Source organism: Punctularia strigosozonata (assembly GCF_000264995.1).
Source record: "Punctularia strigosozonata HHB-11173 SS5 unplaced genomic scaffold PUNSTscaffold_10, whole genome shotgun sequence".
NCBI lineage: Eukaryota > Fungi > Basidiomycota > Agaricomycetes > Corticiales > Punctulariaceae > Punctularia > Punctularia strigosozonata.
In genome coordinates, this window is record NW_006767442.1 from 758522 (window position 1) to 780388 (window position 21867).

The window sequence follows — 21867 nt, forward strand, 5'->3', positions numbered from 1 at the left end:
GCTGAGCGCGCGAATGAAAATCGAGAAACCGCCCAGCGCGTGCACTAGTTGACCCGTTTGCGCGTCCCACACTCTAACCTTCCCATCCCCCGAGCCCACCGCGAGAAGCGTGCCATTCGGAGACCACGCCCCGCTCCAGTTTTGGCTTGTGCTACCCTTCAGCTCGCGCTCCAAGTTTCCTGTGTCGATGCTCCAGATGTGAACCGTCCTGTCCCAGGATACGACGGCGAGCTTGCGCGAGTCAGGGCTGTCGCCTAACCACGTGATGGAGTCGGTTGCCGCAATGCGAAAGCGCTCCCTCCGGGCAGTGAGATCATATACGACGCAGCCGCGACGCCCGTGGATGTAGAAAAGGAGGGTACCATCGCGGCTGAACGGGTACGAGCCAAACTGAGCGAGCTGTGCATCTTCGAAAGCGTCGCAATAGGAGTGAGGGAGGTCTGCGTTTTCAGAGGCGTTGCTCCTGCGCCCTTCGCGACGCATCACGGCGCTCAGCAGTACCTCTTCAAATCCCGTGCGGATCGTCGCCGTCTCTGCTTCGATGTCCTGTGCCGTCCAGCCGCGGGGGATAGCCAGCTGCTGAAGCAATGGTTCGACCGCCTCCTTCGCAACACTGTCCACCGCATTCTGCGCTGTCTCTACAATGCCTTCCTCCTCGCCGAGGTCCCAAAGGCACGTCGTCGCGTCTCGCACTCTCCCCGATTGGCTCGTGCTGGAGGCGAGCAGCCCGCCGTTGTGGTGGAAGTGGACGGAGTGAATACGGCCGACATGGCCGCGGAGCCGACGTCGCAGATTCAGCGTCGCGGCATCGTAGATATGGATGTCGTTGTTGGCACCAATGGCGAGCAAAGCGCCGTCCGGGGAGATGGCAAGATTGGACGTGGGCTGGCCGGGCAGCACGGCCTTGGAGTGCTCCTCTCCCCACTTCTTGGGACCTGCGAACCCAGGCGCCCACGTCACTTGTTGCCCGTCCTTTTCGAAATCATGTTGCATTTTGTGCACCCATGCATTGATGAAGCGTTTCGGGTTCATGGTGTGCTATGGAGACGCGGATGGAGCGTTTGGGAGTGGATGCGATGTCTGCTTCATATACAGACCGTGTCGCGAGCATTACGGGAAGACTGTGCCTCGACTTGATCTTAGTCTGCATCTTGAGAGAGGGATGTGATCTGGACGCGAATTCAATCATTTGAATCAATGGCAATAGACCCTTCGCCGACATCTATGGTTTAGATCAGAGAATCCTCCAATGAGGTCCATGCAGCACTCTGGCATGAGACTATCCGAAGTCAAGCGTACGATGGTAACATTGATGAACTAAGTGCCACAGCGAGTCTCGACAGAGAATGAGAGCAGTGCAGGGTTGTCCTTGGATAGACTAATCCGTGGATAACCGCGGATACGAACCGTTTCGCACGGATACAATTCGGATCGGATTAGTTCTCACGGATTACGGTGTCGCGCTGATATCGTACTATCCGTGTTCAACTCGGGTTTCTGGTGTCCCGTGCACTCTCTGACTGTTCACTTGTACCTACGAAAGCACTTTCGCCATCACCAAGCTCTTCTTCGCAATTCTCATCCAAACGAGCTTCCGACGCATTATCACGGCAACACTCCCAGGCTGACGAGAATGACAACCCGGCAACTGTCGAGCCGTCACATAAGAGGAGAAAGCGGACAAAATCTGGCCTATACAGCGAGAGTACTGAACAGGTTTGGGGCAAACCTGACTCGGAAATCATTGGTACGCAATCCAGTTGCAGAGCCTGCGTGCCAGAGTTGCCGTAGGTTCCTGGGTAGAGGCTCCTTGGTTTGATCTCGAAGAGACTACACGACTCGTAGACGACACGTCACAACCACTGAGAGGGTGACTTATCACTCAATCTCCGTGAACTCCCCTTAGATTCACTATACTATAGACCTTACATGTCGCATCTACTCTACACTCCATACATAGACCCTCAGATTCGATGTAATCTAGCGTACATACCTAGTATCCGTATGGATGTCACAATCCGCGGTATCCGCACGGATTGAATCCGCGCAGATATTGACCCGTGAATGTTTCGGCGGATGGATACGGATCATATCCGGATTCATCCAGGGAAAAGCCTGGAGCAGTGGGCAACGCTTTGCCGCAGCAAACACACACAAATATTCAAGTCACCTGACCTGTTTCTGCCTAGGCATATAAGGCGCGCGTCGACATTCGTGATTCCTTACCACTCTGGCCTTTTGGCTTAGATCAAGTGTAGTATCTGTTCTTAATAGTTTAACCACTATTATGGAGGCATCGCCTCCATTATTGGTTATCTAATTTTTGCCGCCCTTGTCCTTCGAGCTCTGCTTGCATCTCGTTGGCGCGATGTCCTTGGTATTGCAGTACCGCCTTGCGACGTCGGGGGATCCTCATCCTTTCTTTTCTGAAGTGCTCTTTGCAGTTGCCATTTGGCAACCAGCATGGCTTTCGGAAATGAATTGATTGAGTTTTTAGTAGTTTCAATGACCTAATACTTCGATGCGACCTCTGTGAGTCTCGGTGGAAAAACCGAATAACGTTATGCTTAACATGGCCGCCCTAAAAATGTGCCAGCCCTGAAAATGTGCCGTCGAAGCATAGCCACTCCGGATGCAGTAAGCGCCCGTCGGGTTAACATATCTGCTTGAATGCTTCAGGCGAGACCTTCCTGCCTCTTTCCAGGCAAAATGTATCGCAACACGACAAAACAACTAGCCCACCGCGAGGGTCGAACTCGCAGCCTTCAGATTAACTGCCCACCTATCAGGTGCTCTTAAGAGTCTGACGCTCTATCCGATTGAGCTAGGCGGGCGCTTATTATTGATGGCAATACCACATATACATCCTGCACTTGAGGTCTACAGGTGTTCTCTACAGCGGCGTGCTTGAAGAAAGATTATCATTCGCATTGTGAGCCGATCCAATAGCTAACCCTCGATGTGCAGTGCATCGACGATGGCGTCTATAGCCCGATTACCCCCTAGTCTCTCTAGTTCGTTTCGTATTTGCCGTTCTAGACTGCGCAAGACCGTGAGGGTATATTCGAGGGAACGTGTGTGATCGCGCATGTAACCGATGATATGCCTCTTGAGGGTCGGCGTAGCCGGTCGCTTCTGTAGTACGTCTTGAGGGCGTATGATAAGAGTCGAGGGACGGAAGACGAGAGGGTCGTACGTACTCAGAACCTGCCGGTTGGATGCATCGGCTCGCACCGAGTGGACAATTGGGAACGAGAATTTACCCTCCGTTAAGTCTTCGGCGAAACCTTTGTTGGTCGCATACTGATAGCCGTGCATCAAGGGGTTCAGTGATATTTTGGAGGGGTAGACCGTAGGTACTCACCTCCGTACTTTGTAGGTTCATGTAGTCGTCGCGAATCTGGAAGTAGATACCGATGATATTGACCAGCGGGACATAGTCTCTGGTGATCCGTTCAGACCCAATCAATGGTTATTCTAAACGAGGAGCACATACACGTCTGTATTCGCGGTCGCACAAGCCATCATCAACTTGATTGCTATACGAAACAAACCACCAGTTTCTGATGCGCAGGTGTGAGTGTGGTGTCTCTCTGAGCATCGCTTGAGAACTCTGACTGTTGTTGACCATGGCGATGTACTCTTCTTCCGTAGGGCAGGTCAAGGAATCGCGCCAGACAAGCTCGAGCCCCTGCCCGCGATGCAGGTTCAGTAATTCGGCTAGCGAGAGCATGAGCGAGGGCTTACGACTAGACGGCAAACGAATCACATACTTGTCACCATCTTATCCAAGTCTATGGAAGATGATGTTCGCAGAGAGGCGAGTTCCTGGTATGCAAGGAAATAAACGTAGTTCGCCGAGTTGATAGTCTGGGGAATCCCGTAAATCTTGTGGGCGACTATTCGTTGCGTTGTTGGATCAGGACAACGGCAGTATTAACGATGCACTCACCCGGCGCCCCACGACGTAGTTGGGAGTCATCTTCGATATCGTCAACGCTGCGCCCTATGCGATCAATCTACCGGCGCTCTTTATAGCATAAAACAGGTACACACAGGAGAGACGCGCTATGGAGCATGCTGACAACGCGTGCAACGATGCGCAACTGTTGCGGTGGGACGCGAAGCCATGTATTGAAGGCTTCTATCATCTGTCCGCGTATCTCCTTCCCCGGATTTGAGGTGATATAGGTGAACGGCTCGAGCAGCACCTATGTCGCCTGATCGGTCACATAGTCCGGGACAAAACGGCGTAATTGCTGACCGATTCGTTCGACTCCGTCCATTGACCGGAGTCCGCCAATAGAGCGAGCACGTCGTCGTGTATAGTACTCATCGTTAGTCAAGGAACTGGCGCGCAGCTGTCCGCGGCGATCATTAGAGGGCGAGCTATATATATCAGCGTAACTCCCTTTACGTAACGATCGTCGCCGCGCCCAAAAAGTCGCCGACGGGCGTGGCTGGCGCTCACCCTTTGCAACGATCGTTCTCTGCAACTCCGACGTCTATCTGGGACAAGTTCTTCTAGAGTATGGACGCCTGTATCTAGGTCAACGGATATCGCCTTGACTGATCGGAACGGCCAGAAATGAAACGCTTTGACTCTGGTTCATTCGTTCCTTCGATAGGGTTAACTCGGACCTCCGCCAGCTCGCGCCGCACCACAATCTCTACCCATATAGATTGATGACGCCTCTATGGATCTCGGCTTGCTGCAAACCGTAGACCCGTGTGATACCGTACTATCGCGACGAGCGCCCAGCGGAGCTCAGCATTCTATAAGCCCGGCTTGCATGAAAGCTTCCCATGTGTTCCCCACCGCACGACCTCGCCATGAGCCCGGGTATCTCTGACATTTCCATAGTCACTGACTCGTCTGGCGATGTGGATGTGGACGAAATCAGTATCTGCTCTTTCACCAGCTCGCATGATGCACAGTGTGGAGGACTGCCGCAGTCTTCAGCATGCGTACCGGCTGCCCTTCCTCACCCAAGATGGTACATACGCGACGACAACGTCGAGATCCTGGTACGCACGCTTCATAACATACGTAGTGGGATGACCTTGAGCCTCTCAACGCAGGCCAGTGGCTATGTATTCAAAGTGCCTCGACACTCTCTCCAAAGAGGATCCACGCGGTTCAGGGAACTCTGCGCTGCTCAAGAAATGAACTTTGACAGGACCTTTAGCCCGATCGTTTTGCCGGACAGCATCAGTGATCAAGATTTTGAGCGTTTCTTGGATTTGCTCTATCCGATGTAAGCCGGAAAACCCAGCATCGTCGGACATCAGCTCTAATATCATGATCGTTTCAGCGTTTTCGGGGTATATACAGCGCATACGTCAGAGGAGTGGACGTCGGTCCTACGGGTTGCGCACTACTTGCGCTTCGAATCCCTGCGGGCTCTTGCAATCAGAACGCTCTATTCGATCGCATCGCCTGTCGAAAAGATCGTCTGTGCTCGCGACTTCGGCATCGACGAATGGCTCGAAGAAGCGTATGCGGACATCTGCCTCCGCCCGTCTCCCTTGTGCGAGGAGGAAGGGGTATTGATCGGCCTTTCCACCTGCCTGAAGATCGCCGCTGCGCGAGAAGCTATCAGAGGGACCTCTGCATTGACAGATGTCACATCTGCTCAATCAATCATCAGACGAGCGTTTGGTCTGACGATAGATCACGTTGATCCTGCGGTACCCGTCGACCATTCTGCATGCATCTCAGATCAGGCTCCAGACGCTTGCGACGACAAGTAAGTTCCGTTTACTGGTTTTGTAGACCTTGACTGACGTTCGGCATTATCTATATGAAGTGTTACCGGGGCGATTGCGATCCCTGTCACCAGCAAGTCACTAGGAGGCCCTTCGGGGATACCCACCTGCTTACCTCCACAGGGTCTGACCAAGCGACAGCGCAAGGAATGGGTGACCGCGGTGCAAAATGCCGCGAAGAAAGCTGACAAGACGAGTGGGAAGAATGGAAACCGTACGGCAACATCGTCTAGCACACGCAAAACCTCGGGGCTCAACCCTCTTGCTCCAGCATTCAACGCAGTACGATGAAGTTATTGGCAAAGCATTGGTTTGTCCCGGAGACGCATGATGTCTTCGAGAATGCACGTGGCTTTGTTCGCGTCGTCGTGAGCTTTTGGTGATGGTACATGCCCACACTCTTCTCTGCCTGAATATGACCTCGTGTACGCTGAATATTGGAATCTGTACCAGAGATTGTGATCGGGAGCAGACTAATTCATTGGCCGTACATGAGGAGTGTTCGGACGTTGCCTCATTGCGACGCCCTCGAGCTGGTCACGTAGGATTTGAACCTCGCGCTCCGGACGATTCTACTAGTAGACAAGAGCATTCTCAATTGGTTCACCGCACCGGGAGTCCTTGCGTCCGTCCATGGATAGTAGACGTGTACGATCTCCGCGAGGGATGCGTAGGCCACGTTGCTCGACTACGCAATTCCGCCTCGAACTTCTCCACATATGAGAATGAAATGATATCCGATCCGTCAGGTTTTTCTCGTATTGAGGCAACTGGAAAGAAATAAGCATGAGCTCAGCCCATGGTGATCGATCGACTAGAACATGCCTTGCAAATCGGACTACACGGCACCAAAATATCCTTCCAGATCGCGCGGGGGCATGTGGCATCGATCACGAACTGCCATCATCTCATGCGCGGCCGTCAAACATCGCTGTCGTTCGGCCGAGCTGTCTCGGTAATGATAGCTGGTATGGGCGAATCTGGCGAGTCCTTGTGATCGGTCGAGTCCTGACGAGGCGCAAGCGTCCAGTACTCGCAGCTGTACACATCTCGGTGTCAACCATCTGACGATACTTCGGTCAAGTACACTCACTACTTGAGCCCCCAATAGATGGCGACTGCGAGGAAGGAGCCGAGTGCCGGGCCTACCCAGTACTGAAGAAAGCAATCAGGGCGGGGGCAGCCATGCGGTGGAAGGGAAACCTACGATCCAATGTGTACTGTGTGGGAAGCCGGAGACAACGGCGGGTCCGAAGGAACGCGCTGTGTTCATAGAACCACCGGTGTACGGGATGGCGAACCTGTTCACGCAATGACCGTCAGCGACCTGATACTCCGAGGTGATGGCGTGGCCACCTACAACAAGCCAGCGAAGAGAGTGAGACCAATGCCGACCGGTGCGAATGGGGTTGCGACGTGCTTCTCTGCGGCGAGCATGAGTACGGCTAGGCATAAAGCCGCCGTGATGAACATCTCGATGAAGACACCTTGCGCGGAGTTGATCTTTGGCCCCAATGTCGTGCTGATGAGAATGATATTCGTGAGCCCCATGATGAACAGTCAATCAGAGTGTTGCGTACTTTGACGATGTCACACCGGAAGTCAACGCAAGCACCAAAGCCGCCGCGGTGATCCCGCCGAGAAGCTGCGCAATGCAAAACAGCACGAATCGCACCGGGGTGATTATTTTGCATAATACGAGCGCGAGCGCGACGTTCGGGTTGAAGATCGCGCCGGTGACGCGGAAGAAGAGCCACGCTGAAATGAGGAGCGAAATACCGCCGCTGGTTGCGATGTAGAGCTGAGTCTCGACAATCGGGCTGCTCGTCACGTAGTCGTCCTGAACGGCGACAGCCTGGATGGCGCCAAAGAAAAGAAGTAGGAATGTGGTGGTGCCGATGTACTCAAGCGCGGCGGCTTGCAAGTCGTTCGCGAGCGCTCTGCGCTGCTGCGTCATGTACATCTTGGCTCAGGACGAGCCAAAGATGGATAGATAGGCTGTGGTTTGGGATTAGTGTGGATGGTATTCTCCAGAAAAGCGGGTCCGAACGGGGTCCAGCGCATTCTCCTGTTGAGTGAAGGGTCAGAGCAGACGTCTCCCCTCATGCTCATGACGACACAACGGCCGGAGATCTTGCGAGCCTGTCTCAGACGGCTCCTCATTGTGAAGGCGTTCGACGTCGACGTGAAGCAGTACCGTGTGAACTTGGCCGCCGCCTCCTTGATCCCTGCAGTGTACGCGTGAACCACCGTAACCTCTACCATGTGCGTTTGTCCAACCTCCCGGAAGACGAGCTATGTCGTGCCAGCGGAACCACTTCAAGGACGATCCAATGACGCCTACGACACGGATGACTTGCCACCGGCACATCGAATACATAACCGTTTGGATTTCCTGCTCCGGTCATTCGTACATGCCGTAAATGCTGTTCGGGCATGCGGCGAGCACGTGTAGTACTAAACGCAAGCCCCAAGACCAACCTTGGCGGTTGGCACTTCGTACCATACACAACGCTCAGCCAATGAGTTCCTCTTCTTCGAAGGGTAGAATGAGTCCGACTCTCTCTGACATCTCTATCATCACCGCTTCATCTGAGACCATGGACGCTATCGGAGCAGCCCTCTCTCCTGGGTTCGGATCCGCAGCAGTACAATCCAAGGAAGTACCGCGCCCTATCTCGCACCCGAGGTGGTACATACACGATGAAAATGTCGAGATCGTGGTATGTGATATGGTCGCTCATGTTACGACCTTATCGTATCCTCACATGTAATCACAGGCAGGCGGCTACATGTTCAGAGTACCACGATATTCTCTTCAGAGAGGCTCGGAGCGTTTCAGGGAACTTTCAGCTGCACAAAAACTGAACCCGGATGGCACTCGTGCGCCTATCGTTCTGCCGGTTTCCATCACAGACGAGGATTTCGAACGATTCCTGGATCTCCTCTACCCAATGTGAGCTGTGGCACTGCATGAATCACTGACCTTCGCATTGACGTTGCATATATATGTAAGTGTTTTCGGGACGTACGCGTTGCATACATCGAAGGAATGGACGTCGGCACTGCGTGTCGCGCATTATCTGCGATTCGACTCTATCAGAGCCCTCGCCATGAAACAACTGTACTCTCTCGCGTCACCCGTCGAAAAGATAGTCTGTGCGCGGGAATTTGATATCCCCCAGTGGTTGCAGGGTGCGTACACGGACCTCTGCCTCCGTTCCGCTCCCCTGTGCCCGAAGGAAGGCAGACTCCTCGGTCTCTCAACGTGCCTCAAGATCGCAGCCGCGCGGGAAGCCCTGCGCACCCCCGCCGCTCCAATCGATCAGACTCTCGCTACGCCCATCGTTAAGGAGACATTTGGTCTTGGGGTGGATGGAAATACTACCACGGCGATCCGTGACCAGTCTCAAAGCATCCCTCCTTCAGCAAGCGCCACGAGCAAGCCGTGCAGCCCTGATGCTACGAAGCAAGTGTTCCCTCTGTTCATTCGTGTCTCAATCCAACCATATCATAACGATATCCAGTGTCGTTCGCCCTCCCCTTTTTCCTCAAGCGACACGCCAACTAGAAAAGGCTCCCGTGTCCGAGAAAGAGGAATGGAATGACGACGTGAGCAAGCAAGAGGTGACGAACAGCCAATCCCAGGGAACGGCGGCGCAGGTGAAGCATCATGCAGAGCTAGAATCACATCTGTCCGATCCTCCTGCCGGTCTATCAAATAAGCAGCGGAAGCAATGGGTGCAGAAAGCCAAAGCAGCAGCTATCGCTAAGCACAGGGAGGAGGTGGGGAGACATGTAACTGGAGGCGGGGTGGCAGACGAGGGAGGCGTTGAAAGACGCCGAACTCCTGGTGGTAGTTCAAGCTTCAACTACAGGTCGTCCTCCGAACTCCTGGGAATTGTTCAATGCTGATGCATCAACTACAGGTCGTCGCCCCAACCGCTGGGAGACATCCGATCTTCAACTACAGGTCGTCCTGGCGGATGGATGCAGGGTTGGCTCGCTGAATTTGAGGCGAGAGCTCACTTGGACACATCAGATTCGGACGACCCGGAATAGCTAGCTCTTCAGCGATTGCAATGTATCGAGGCGGACGATGATTATCACAGAAAGGCACTGCTTAGTTTGGGACTGCACTCGCAGGGTGGGCTGTCTGTGCCTTATTCGACAAACACGTGGCTTGAGGGTGAGGTTATCGTCAGTATTAGAGAGTTAATCCAAGCGGGATATGGTCATCAAGGCGAAGGCATTACCTATCCCGTGCTCGGGCAAAACATATGCCTTTGTTCTGTGGCGAACGAGGCTCAACGTGGCAGAGCTAAGCGTGATTCGAACGGCACAATGGGCGCAGTCAAGGCTACAATGAGATGAAATGTGATGTGGGGGATGCATATGCCGGATTTCTTCTCAACAGCGCCATGAAGTGAAGACCAAAGGCATAATCACGGCTGCGGTCGCTGCAGGGTTTTCATTCGACCCACCACAGCCCTTCCATGCACCCCCGATTTTGTTGACGAACACTATGCCGAAATGCATGCAAAGATCATGTAAGGAATCCTCTGGATCACTGTCCGGGGAGATGCGGATGCACAATCCACTTCGTAGTATCTTTACTGTGAATGGGTGGAATGATGTTCACGTCTCCCCGGACGATGATCCCGGTACAAGAGAGGGATCCGAACCCGTGGACGAGCGAGGATCGTGGAAGCCTTCTGTCACTTATACACATACGCAAGATGACGGCCTGATAGGACACAACGTGTCGCTATCTGCGGGGCAGAGGTCCAAGTTCTTCATCACGGGAGGGAATCTGCAAGTCGCAAGCTGTCAGGTCGTCTGATAGAACATATCGTCATCCGTACTGGGTCCCATTGAAGGTGGAAAACACGGTTTACCAGGTCCACCAGTACATCTTACCGAGGGATTCCGAGTTCTTCAGAAGGATCATATACCATGGCAGAGGCTCTTTAGATACAGTCACAATCGTGTATCTCTCGGATGTCAAGTGTAACGATTTTGAGCTTTTTCTCGATATCATCTATCCCTGGTGATGGTGTTTTGCTCTTCTCGATGACCTAGAGTAACTTATGCCGGTAGCCTTGTAGTGACTTCAGCAAGCATGTCGCTGAAACATTAGCCGAATGGACTGTCATACTCCACTTCTCCTCAACGTGGGGAGCTGCGACCATTCGTACCCTCGCCATTAGTAAGTGCTTTCCCCTTGCGCCCCCGGTGGACAAGATCGTTTCAGGACGTCGTTACGGCATCGAAGATTGGCTGAAAGAAGCCTACATAGCCGTATGTCAGTAGGAGGAATCACTGACGCTGCAGGAGGGGGAACGGCTGGAAATAGAAGACGCCATCAGCATCTCCATGGTACGACAACGCATACGCGACGCAAAGGTCGTTGCTTGCCTCAAGGAAATTGTTTCCGCCGTCGTCGAAGCATTCCGTCTCGTCTGCAAGCCAGAGAGAATGTTACACCCATCGAGCCAGCCTGTGTCACAGGCGAAGACGGATCCCGGGGTCAATAGAATACGATGAAAGTCGGGAATGGGCGAAAAGGCGCCACTTTTACATCATTCTCGTTGGGCTTCCCTTGTACAAAGCAACGATCAAGTCCTGAGTAGCATTCTTGTAGACGCAGATGAGTTGCAGCATCGTAAGTTCGACTCCGGAAGCATCGGCCCTGGGATGGATGGCTTTACATTGCAATAAATCTTAGAACGGGATAATTGGCTTGATGGCGCGATGATGGGGTACTTACCATACTATGTATGCTTCGGGATGCCGAGCTTGACGAGGTAAGTTACCGCGGGGAGCCCCGCCAAAAAATGCAGTGCATGGTAAAAGTTCCACCCCACTTCGCCGTGCTGCAGATACACTCTATTGTCCGCCTATCGTTGCCAACATTCACTGTCAGCCTCATCTACGAAAGTTACCTTCATATTTGCAGTATCCGTGCCTCGTGTCATTGGCTAGAGAGCGACAGCATCCGTAATGGTCGACCCTTCCATTTCGCACCTGCTTACACGTGTTGGTATATCTTACCTGGGATTCGCACTGACTCGTCCCGTGCTCTGCGACTATCTTCATGAGGCCGGAGCGAAGCCCAAGCCCGACTATCTCTGAAGTCTCCTGTCCTTCGATGACTTCCTCAGTGCTCGACGCTGGATCTATGGCCTCTGACGAATACATCAAGGCGGAAAGTTTGGGATCTCCTAAGGCTCGTTGTAACGACCGGTGGTATATTCGCGACGATAATGTCGAGTTCCTTGTAAGTTGATAGAGCTCCAGCTTCGGGGTGAGCATGAGTTGACATAGGATAACAGGTGGGCGGCGAGCTCTTCAAACCACCTCGTTGGTCTTAGAGGCTCTGCTGTGTTCAGAAGACTCGTCGCTGACGCAGCTGGCGTCGACGATACCGCACGTCCAATCAAGCTACCTGATCTCGTCAAGCCCGTGGACTTCGAGCGTTTCCTCGACATTCTCTACCCTCTGTAAGCGTCATCGAACCTCTATAATCCTCTATGACGGTGGGTTTCTGACTTACAAATGTGCACTTTGCAGCGTTTTCGGACAGTACACTCTCTCATCGCCGTCCGAGTGGATCTCGGTTCTCCGTGTTGCGCACTATTTTCGGTTTGATTCTGTGAAGGCGCTGGCAAAGGACCAGCTGGTCATCAACATCCGTCCAATCGACAAGATCGTCTGCTCGCGCGAATTCAATCTCCCGGAATGGCTCAAAGACGCGTGCCTGGACCTCTGTTACCGTCAAGATTCGCTCACCGTGGAAGAAGCGATGCTCGCTGGCCTGCCTTTCTTCACGAAGATTGCCGCTGCTCGCGAGAGGATTCGCTCCGATGCCAGGTTACTTCCGCACCATGAAGCGGTTGCCATAATCGATCGTATGTTCGCGCCGGACGATACCACCCCAGCGGCGTCGCCCAGCAACGATATGGACGTGATAACACAGCCCGTCAGTCTGTCTTATCCATCTTGTATAGACAGCGCCTGAGTGTCATGCTACGTCAGGCCAAGAAGGGTAGGAGAAAACTAAAAGGAAGGTCTGAGCCAGTGCCCGAGCCCGAACCTGTCGCCGATGCACCTGTGCCTTCGCCTTCGCTCGATCCCCTTGCATGTGCTCCTGTGTCCGACCCCTTCACAGGCGCTCCTGTATTACAAGCAATCCAGTGAGGTTCGGAGTGGAATGTGAAGTGTCGCCACTGTGGGCAGTAGGCAATTTGATGTCATAGGGATCTGTTGGGAATGTATCATTTCGCGGTCAGTCGCCCTAACTCCCGAGCTCCCGTCATCTCTTGTCCAGCACAATACAATGCAAGCACAGAACTGAATGGTCTCGAGCGCAGTGATCTACGAGTATGGGATATTGCATGCTTCACCGCATATAAGCTGCCCGGGCCTGGGAATCCGTTATAGAGCTTAAGCTCGAGGACTGCTTTCTCTGTCCGTTCACGACTCCATCTGCGATTCTACAGCTCATACACGTGTAAGGAATCCCGTATAAATAGGTGGCCGGCTCTTCGCAGCCTCAAGATAACGCTCTTTCCTCCTTTCTGCAATCCCATGCTCATCGCATCTGAGAGGAGCATCAGCCCAACTTTCTCCGAATCGTCTATAATTCCGATGGCATCCATCTCAACGAACTTGTCCGAGGCTGATTCCATCTCCGTTTCCAACGTCGCTCCTTTGAGTCACGATAGCCAGTGGTATATCAAGGAAGACAATGTCGAGATACAGGTACGACAGGACTCGTTATCTCTGTCTTGTTATTGAGTCTAACGTTATAACGTAGGCTGGGTCAACGCTGTTCAGAGTCCCCAGCTACTCGTTTCATCGGGGCTCAGACGTGTTCCGGACACTGATGAATGAGCGCCCAAAGGACGCAGCGGGCTCGGTGTCTCCAGTCAAGCTTCCAGACTTCATTACAGCTGAGGATCTGAGACGATTCTTAGAGATCTTGTACCCGATGTAAGTCGATCTTTGTATCAAAGTGTGGTAGTGACTTAAACGAACGTTAGTGTATTCGGGATCTATCCCCTCCGTTCTGCCGAGGAGTGGATCTCAGTGCTCCATGTGGCGAACTACTTCGACTTCGAGTCCATCAAGGCCCTGGCAATGCAGCAGCTCGACGGCGTCGCGAGCGCGGTAGATAAGATCATCTGCGCGAAGGCCTACGGCGTCGATGCCTGGCTGGAAGCGGCGTACGCAGATATCTGCGTCAGCTCGGAACCGCCCACGCTGGACGAGGCGGAGCGACTCGGCTTGCAGACCTACGCTCAGATCATGACCGCACGGGAGAAAGCTCGAGGCCCCGTCAGATGTATCCTGCGTCCTGAGGTCGACCGGATCATCAGGACCGTGTTTGGCCTGAGCACACCCAGCGACTCAGGCGATGCACCTCCAGGTGAACGCCCAGTTTCCAGGGCGATGACATTCACGCCGGAGGGTGTCGAGTCACCAGCGAACGAGAGCGTCGCTCTCCCAGTGTCTCCGAGGGCTACTACGCCCACGCCTGTCCCGGATCCTGAACCCTTTTGGGGGGAAGAAGCAGCGATTGCGCCTCCACCGGTCAGTAGCACTATGAAGAAGAAGGCATCCAAGAGGGGTCTTGGAGGGGGTTGGGGAAGGTATGCGTAACCAATCCCACGGTTACACTGCCACGCATCTACTTGTTGTTGGGTGTCCATCCTCCTCCACCTTTCTCCCAAGTCATAGATTCTTCGAAGCTCTACAAAATAGATAAATTGACATATCTTACTATCTAATTAAATTTGAACACCCTTGGTTGCTGCAAACTACGCGCTCCCTCTCACAGAGCACCACAAAGTTGCATCAAGTGCCGTACGTTCCACAACGGTTCTGAATATATAACTTCGCTGCTCGTTCAGGCGCAAGCGGCGGCCGGTGCGCAGACCTGGAGGCACAGGCAATCTGGTCCCGTTCGCGAGGCAACGATCGTCGCCGACGATCGGTAGCAGACCAGCGAGAGCAAGGAAGACCCATAACCTTGATCAGGAGTGCAAAAGACGGGGCGCGCGCCATCGACTTCGAATCGAATAGAACAAGCCAGTGAAGTTACTCTCCGAGAACCGATGCCGCCATAGCGTCGTGAGGCCGATTGGGTACTAGCACGGCGCCGATGGGCGTGCTAGGATGGATGTGAAGAGGGAGGGCCGTCTGAACGGCGCCGTTGCAGTCATAGGTTGCGTAACATGATTGCCAACGTCCGATATGTAGATAGCAAAGGTGGCGACGTCAACGTACTTGCGTATTTGGTACGTAGTACTTACATGTACGACCGACGTCAGAATCTATACCAGAGCTCCTCCGAGAGAACTGAAAGAGTCGAAAGTAGCGATGACGTCGGACGATGGCGTAACGTGGCAACGCCTAACCCGGCTTGGGATGACCGTAGCGTCGTCGTAAATCCGAGCCGCTCGTCGACAAGACGAACATCAGGAGACGCGATGCCCAAGTGGCGATGATTGAGTTTTCTGGGGTGCTTCGAGACTCAGCGGCTGGTCTGGATCATCAACTGATACGTACGGGCATAGCGAGCGTACAAAACGGGTGGGACATCGCATATATATGGTTGGACAGAAAACAAGAAAGGTTCGAGACATCCCAAGCCGGGTGCCGAGATCCAACTTTAGGGGGAACTGCGGAAAATCAAGAGCGGGAACTCATGTGAATGGATGCTCGATCGTCTGCTGACCGTGGCGCGAGCTGCGGTTGAAACTTGAGTTGGCCTCGTTGAGTAGCGGCCATACTCGAGAGGTTCGAGCGGGAAAGCAGCACACAGTCGTGTGCCCGTGCGCGTCGACCGAAGGAGTGTCAATTGAGCTCGGGGCGGGAGGGAAGGCTCGGCACGACAGGCCGGCACCGGACAGAAGCACAGCATGCCATTCTGGATGACAGTGGATGTTGCCGGGGCGCTGGGAATTCAAAGGCACCGTTCTGCGCTGACGCAAAAGGTCCCAACAGGGCAGGCTCCTGAACCAGCCGAGCCATCGCGTCGAGAGCGCCGGGCAAGGCTGCATCCTAGAAAGGGGGACTTGCTATATTAGGGGTAGAGTCATGTGAAGGTCATGTGAGAGTCATGTGAGGACTTCCATTTTAGGCCTAAGTTTTGGTTGCTCGACGCGATGGACCGGCTGGCACAAGATGTAATTTCAAATTTCTTTGCCGGTTTGCCGTGAGCCTAAGACCCAGCTTAGGGTCAGTCGTGCTTGACGCTAGTTGGCCCGCGAAATGTAATGCACATCCAAATCGGGTAGGATCCTCGCTCAGGCCCTTGGAACGCGCACAGCTTCTGTCCGGCGTGTACGAGCAGCATCGGCTGGGGATGCTCACCCTGGGACACAGTCGCACTGTGAACTCGACCGGCAGTGACGTAGCCCTGCGGAGCGCGGTGAGCTCTGGTCTGCAATGTACGTTACTAGTGGGATATAGCCCGGCTGCGCGAAGCCGATGTCGTTGGAGTAGGTCCACTCAGAGCTCGACAGTGTTCACGCCCTCCGTGAGCGCGTCCAGCAGGTGGCACCAGGTTCGGCGGCTCGCCCGCGATGTGGTTGAAGAACCGGTCGACCTCCTTGGGACTCTATAAAGCTGGTTCGAAGTCGGTGAGTCGGTCACCCACACCCAGCCAATATGGGACGCCCTCAGAAGAAAATCATCCGCATTCCTCGCACCCTTGTACACTGGCCCTTCCCTCATAGAATTAACCCCCACTATCAGGAGGCGAAGTATGTGTCGCAGTCCTGGATCGAGAGCTTCCATGCCTTCGAGCCGAGGGCTCAGGATGCCTTCAACCGTTGCGACTTCGGTTAGTACTGCTTCGTAACACCTTGTTGAAAAGCTGACAATGTTGCATAGGCCTGTTCGCGGCTCTCGCCTATCCTAAGATGTCTCTATGTGTGTTGTCCCCGAGTCCACCCGTCCGTGCTGCGACTCATTTCCCGTGTAGCTCACCTCAGAGTCGGTTGCGAATTGATCAACTTATTCTTCGTTGTGGACGAGGTCTCCGACTTGCAATCTGCGGATGTGATCCACAGGCAAGTAGACATTGTTCTGGATGCCCTGCGCAACCCACACAAGCCTTGCCCCGCAGGCGAATGGGTTGGCGGAGAAATCACTCGGCAGTAGGTCATTTGCTCCGGGTATACGATGCTCTCACTGACTTTACTATACCAGATTTTGGGAACGTGCAAACGTCGATGCGAGCGATGTGATGCAGCGCCGTTTCCTGAAAAGCTTTGGCGACTACCTCGAATCCGTCGTCGATCAAGCCCGCGACAGAGACTGTCGGCACATTCGCGACATCGAGGGATACATGGAGGTCCGGCGCAAGAACATCGGTTGCAGACCCTTGCTCGCTCTCATGCTCCTTGAGAAGGACGTACCTGAGGAAATCTTCGACCCTCCGCTCATCGAGGAGATGACTCGCATAGCAATCGATGTGATCACTGTCTAACGTATGTCTTGAGCTCACGCTTAGTTCGGATTCTTACCCATGATCTACAGGACATGTACTCCTTCAACCGGGAGAAGTCTCAGGATGATGCCGATCACAACTTCATGACCGTCGTGATGCATAGTGTGGGCATGAACATTGCCCGAGCCATGGCCTTTACTGGCCGGCGTCACGAGCAGCTCGCGGCGGAGTTCGTGAAGCTCTGGGAAGACTCGAAGAATGACCCCGCGTGCATGCAGCTGAGTGTCCAACGCTACATCGAGAGCATCGGCAACCTGGTCCGCACTAACGATCAATGGAGCTTCGAAAGTCAGCGTTACTTTGGCCGTCACGGGCTCAAGGTAAAGCGCACTTCGTCGATATTGCGCACGATGTGAACCACGGGGCTGCCCTTGTGCGCCTTGAGCACCTCGCACGCTGCGGGCGCCTTGAGCACCTCGCATGATGTGGGTGTCTCAACGATTCCGCTGCTGAGGCTCTGCATGTTATCTGGAGGAGGACCTCCGTCTCCTCGACACGGAACGTTTTCCAGCCCTTCTCGTGCACAGATTTGCGCACGCCGTGGCCAAAATGCGCGTGAAGCAGACGTCGGAGTCAATGCACAGATGGTGCAATCAATATGCAGGAGGATAGCTTACCTTCTTCTGGATGTTGTCCCTCCGGTTCGGTCTTCTCGGCACACAGTACACCTCCAAATATTGCGTGGGATCTGATCAACGAAAACTAGCTCTCCTGACCCTGTGGTAGGTTTTATGCGTGATCGCCGAGCAATGCCGCAATTTGAAATTACATCTTGTGCCAGCCGGTCTATCGCGTCGAGCAACACAACTTAGGCCTAAAACGGAAATCCTCACATGACCTTCACATGATCATTATCCAAATCAGGATGTGCCCCTTATTTCTGGGATCCAGCATCGCCCAAGCTGCTCGGATTCACTCGACGCGATAGCCCGGCTGGTTCAGGAGCCTGCCAACAGGGCCGCGATAAGGCCCCAGCGGTATTCGACACGAACTCTATTACTTATTGTGCCAACTCGAGCTAGCTGCGATCCAAGACACGCAGACACATCGACAGAGGCCAACGCAGAGCGGCAGGCATACCCCGGGTTTATTTTCACGGGCAGAATGTGCCGAATCAAACGCAGATTCGGGGGCAAAACGCGAACGCGAAGAACATGCGGGCTCGCGGGGTTCTGATATGGCGGTGAGAATCAGCCGGCGACCCTAATCACAGCCAGCTGTGGGTCTCGAGACGCCCTCCCGTGCGTATCGTCCACGGGTTCTTTCCAACCGTCCTCCTCCCTCCTCCTCGTCGACTGCTCTGTCTCGCAGACAGACAGCGCCAGCCCTTCTCCCGTCACCGACACCGACACACCGTCCACCCCCGCCATGTCGGGCCCTCCTGGCGAGCACGAGCACTTGCACACGGCGCAGAACACGCCTCTCCCCGCGAGCGACGATCCGTTCAGCCCGCGCGCGGCCACGCCCGCCACCGCCTCCACCTACAGCGCGCTGCCCGCAGGTGCAGGCGCCCCGTCGATCCGCCCCGTCCCGTCGGGCCACAACTCGTACGAAGGAGGTCTCGACGAGGCTCTCGCACCCCCCGCCGCACCCTTCGGCACCAGGGGCACCGAATCGCCCGTGCCCAGCGGTGCGGACTCCAACCGCGGATCGGCGTACTACCCCTCCTCGCCCGTCGCCGGCGAGAGCAACCCGTTCTTGACGCCCAACGCCGAGCGCGGGGCGTTGTCTCCCCGCGATTCGACGCACCTCGGCGCGGCCGAGCCGCTGTTCGTCAACGAAAAGGCGCTCGACAGTCGGCCCCAACGGAAGGGGCTCCTGCGCCGGCCCATCTGCTGGATCATTACCGGCGTCGTCGCCGTGGTCGTTATCGTGGCTGTCGTCGTCCCCGTCGTCCTCATCGTCGGCAAGAAGTCGTCATCCAGCAGCGGCGGCAGCAGCAGCGGAGGCAAGGGATCGTCGTCGAACCCGCAGAGCCCGACGGGCGACATCACCGGCGGAGACGGCAGCACGGTCATCACCGCCAACGGCTCGTTCACGTACAAGAACCAGTTTGGCGGGTTCTGGTACCAGGATCCGAACGATCCGTTCGCGAATAACGCACAATGCAACTCGTGGACCAAGCCACTCAACCAGAGCTGGGACTGGGTCAACGACAAGATCTACGGGTAAGTAGGAAGGAAGAACGCCGCTGGAGTCGACGTACTGATAAGAAGCGCGATAGTGTTAACCTTGGCGGATGGTTCGTCCTGGAACCGTTCATTACACCCTCGTTCTACCAGATCTATAACGGTTCGGTCGACGAATGGACGCTTTCGGTCATGATGGCCAACGATACCGCCAATGGCGGCCTTTCGCAGATCGAGCAGCACTACGCCACCTTCATCGTATGTCCTTCTTTTCATATGTACCGTCTTCCCAGAGGTCCCGCGATACAATCTCGGACTCACCATCTCGCGTTCATACAGACGGAAGAAGACATTGCCCAGATCGCGGGCGCGGGTCTGAACTGGGTTCGCGTGCCGATCCCCTTCTGGGCGATCGACGTGTGGAACGACGAGCCCTTCTTGGCCAAGACGGCGTGGAAGTACATCCTCCGTCTCTTCGACTGGTGCAGGAAGTACGGGATCCGCATCAACCTTGATCTGCACACCATTCCCGGTTCTCAGAACGGTACGTGTATTTGGCTAATCTGTCTCGATCCGCCGTCTGATGGCTTGTGTAGGCTACAACCACTCCGGTCGCCTTGGCTCTATCAACTGGCTCCTGGGCGCGATGGGTGTCGCCAACGCTCAAAGGAGTTTGCAGTACATTCGTACCATCGCCGAGTTTATCAGCCAGCCGGAGTACGAGAACCTGATTCCGATGTTCGGCATGGTCAACGAGCCCCTACTGGGTGACATCGGCCTCGACGCCTTGACACGATTGTAAGCGCCATCGCCGACTCATTTCCGTATACGGGCGCTGACCTCACTTTCTCAGCTATCTCCAGGCGCACGACACCATCCGGTCCATCACCGGGATCGGCAAGGGCCCCTTCCTCTCTATTCACGACGGCTTCCAGGGCAACACCCCCTGGGTCAACTTCCTCCGCGGCTCGGACCGTATCGCGATGGACACCCACCCGTACTTCGCCTTTGGCGGCGCGATGACCGACCCGTTCATCAACGGTACGGGCGCCGGCGCCGGCGGCGTCTGGCCTGCCAAGGCGTGCCAGTCCTGGGGCGGAGGTATCGTTCAGAGCCAGCAGGACTTTGGTGTCACCATCGCCGGCGAGTTCAGCGCGGGCTGGAACGACTGCGGTCTGTTCTTGCACGGCGTCGGAGATCAGAGCACGGCGTACCCTGGCGACTGTAGCCAGTGGACGGAGTGGCAGAACTACTCGCAGGAGCAGAAGGACGGCTTGAACAACTTTGTGAGCGCGTCCATGGATGCGCTCCAGAACTGGTTCTTCTGGACCTGGAAGGTACGAGTGTGTCCTTTTTACGTCGTTTTAGCGGTGCTGACCGTCGTTTCAGATCGGCAACTCTACCGCGGGCACCGTCGAGACCCCGATGTGGTCGTACAAGCTCGGTCTCGAGAACGGCTGGATGCCGACCGACCCGCGCACGTCCGCCGGAAAATGCGCCGACCACGGCGTCCTCATCACGCCGTTCAACAACTCGTACCAGTCCTGGCAGACGGGCGGCGCGTCCGCAGGCACGATCGAGGCGACGTCGGTGCAGACGTTCGGTCAGTGGCCGCCGCCGACGATCTCGGGCGTATCGGCGATCGCGATGTCGGACGTGCCGACGTACACCCAGACCGCGCCCGCGAACACGCTCCCCATGCCGACGTACACGAACGGGAAGGGCAAGACGGTGTCGGTGAGCGATGACGGCTGGGCGCAACCGACGGATACAGCCGGAGGCGTGACGACCGTCGCGGACTGTGTTTACCCTGACCCGTGGACGATCGGGACGGCGAGCACGGCGAGCTGTACTGGCAGCGGACAGGCGAGCATGGGATCCGCCGCCATCGCGAGCGTGCCGATCACGAGCGCGACCACCGCGACCGCGCGCTGAGTCGCCTCGTCTCCAGCATGGATGTAGACGGCGGATGGATCTTCCCTTCGCGCATACACGCGGTCAGACCTATAGTTTTTGCCCGAGACGGACCGTGGTGGCCCCTCTCTCTCTTTGCTCATAGCACGATATCGATATACACACCTGTTGGATTTTTTATATCTTGCTCTCTCTCGCTCGCTAACAGACTATTATTGCTACACTCTTAGTACCTCTTGCTGGACATATATTGTTCCGTGTCGATCTTTCGTGTGCTACGCTCTCTTTATACCGATAGATGCTCTCCTTACTATCAGTCCAGTGTTTTTTTTTTTTTGTTGTATTCGTGTATATTTTGCGCCTCACTGTTCACCTTCTTGACGCAATCCACTTTGGCTAGTACGACCCGTATGAGAGTTACAACCTGCTGTCCGAGCGGCCTGTCAAAGCTCATCGAATCCACAGCTCATGAGCGAAGAAACACTCCTGGACGCCGCATATAGATATTATGTCGTATGGTTAGCGCCGGACCTC

At 54.9% G+C, this 21867-nt stretch overlaps 9 protein-coding genes and 1 non-coding gene across 10 annotated transcripts; 7 read left to right on the forward strand and 3 right to left on the reverse strand.

The window, feature by feature from the left end:
• Positions 1–2735: 2735 nt before the first annotated feature.
• PUNSTDRAFT_t82 lies at positions 2736–2834 on the reverse strand. The gene has a single exon. It is a non-coding gene; the product is annotated as a tRNA-Lys (tRNA).
• A 65-nt stretch (positions 2835–2899) lies between these two features.
• Positions 2900–4336, reverse strand: PUNSTDRAFT_127324 (terpenoid synthase; the record flags this gene model as incomplete). Its single annotated transcript, XM_007386037.1, has 9 exons — positions 2900–3146; positions 3201–3303; positions 3365–3443; positions 3497–3563; positions 3619–3720; positions 3774–3899; positions 3953–3999; positions 4057–4211; positions 4265–4336. 9 exons carry the CDS (start codon positions 4334–4336, stop codon positions 2950–2952), a joined length of 948 nt encoding a protein of 315 aa, XP_007386099.1. The 3' UTR covers positions 2900–2949.
• A 745-nt stretch (positions 4337–5081) lies between these two features.
• PUNSTDRAFT_105734 (uncharacterized protein) lies at positions 5082–5754 on the forward strand (the record flags this gene model as incomplete). Its single annotated transcript, XM_007386038.1, has 2 exons — positions 5082–5258; positions 5316–5754. Exons 1-2 carry the CDS (start codon positions 5167–5169, stop codon positions 5752–5754), a joined length of 531 nt encoding a protein of 176 aa, XP_007386100.1. The 5' UTR covers positions 5082–5166.
• A 1107-nt stretch (positions 5755–6861) lies between these two features.
• On the reverse strand, positions 6862–7726 carry PUNSTDRAFT_71952 (aquaporin-like protein; the record flags this gene model as incomplete). The annotated part of the gene is made up of 4 exons (XM_007386039.1): positions 6862–6924; positions 6977–7070; positions 7130–7291; positions 7350–7726. The coding sequence occupies 4 exons, from the start codon at positions 7724–7726 to the stop codon at positions 6862–6864; spliced, it is 696 nt and encodes a 231-aa protein (XP_007386101.1).
• Positions 7727–8268: 542 nt separating this feature from the next.
• PUNSTDRAFT_105732 (uncharacterized protein) lies at positions 8269–10041 on the forward strand. The gene is made up of 5 exons (XM_007386040.1): positions 8269–8492; positions 8550–8725; positions 8786–9238; positions 9297–9647; positions 9699–10041. The coding sequence occupies exons 1-5, from the start codon at positions 8292–8294 to the stop codon at positions 9829–9831; spliced, it is 1314 nt and encodes a 437-aa protein (XP_007386102.1). The 5' UTR covers positions 8269–8291; the 3' UTR covers positions 9832–10041.
• A 724-nt stretch (positions 10042–10765) lies between these two features.
• Positions 10766–11465, forward strand: PUNSTDRAFT_54031 (uncharacterized protein). Its single transcript, XM_007386041.1, has 2 exons — positions 10766–11117; positions 11190–11465. Exons 1-2 carry the CDS (start codon positions 11073–11075, stop codon positions 11304–11306), a joined length of 162 nt encoding a protein of 53 aa, XP_007386103.1. The 5' UTR covers positions 10766–11072; the 3' UTR covers positions 11307–11465.
• A 279-nt stretch (positions 11466–11744) lies between these two features.
• Positions 11745–13075, forward strand: PUNSTDRAFT_121773 (uncharacterized protein). The gene is made up of 4 exons (XM_007386042.1): positions 11745–12049; positions 12105–12272; positions 12343–12751; positions 12808–13075. Exons 1-4 carry the CDS (start codon positions 12036–12038, stop codon positions 12967–12969), a joined length of 753 nt encoding a protein of 250 aa, XP_007386104.1. The 5' UTR covers positions 11745–12035; the 3' UTR covers positions 12970–13075.
• Positions 13076–13359: 284 nt separating this feature from the next.
• PUNSTDRAFT_46071 (uncharacterized protein) lies at positions 13360–15281 on the forward strand (the record flags this gene model as incomplete). The annotated part of the gene is made up of 6 exons (XM_007386043.1): positions 13360–13533; positions 13589–13764; positions 13815–14364; positions 14685–14700; positions 15034–15071; positions 15105–15281. 6 exons carry the CDS (start codon positions 13360–13362, stop codon positions 15279–15281), a joined length of 1131 nt encoding a protein of 376 aa, XP_007386105.1.
• A 1165-nt stretch (positions 15282–16446) lies between these two features.
• On the forward strand, positions 16447–17646 carry PUNSTDRAFT_72888 (terpenoid synthase; the record flags this gene model as incomplete). Its single annotated transcript, XM_007386044.1, has 4 exons — positions 16447–16621; positions 16763–16937; positions 16990–17263; positions 17320–17646. 4 exons carry the CDS (start codon positions 16447–16449, stop codon positions 17644–17646), a joined length of 951 nt encoding a protein of 316 aa, XP_007386106.1.
• Positions 17647–18658: 1012 nt separating this feature from the next.
• Positions 18659–21354, forward strand: PUNSTDRAFT_115160 (glycoside hydrolase; the record flags this gene model as incomplete). Its single annotated transcript, XM_007386045.1, has 6 exons — positions 18659–19458; positions 19515–19677; positions 19759–19963; positions 20016–20217; positions 20273–20756; positions 20809–21354. 6 exons carry the CDS (start codon positions 18659–18661, stop codon positions 21352–21354), a joined length of 2400 nt encoding a protein of 799 aa, XP_007386107.1.
• Positions 21355–21867: the final 513 nt, after the last annotated feature.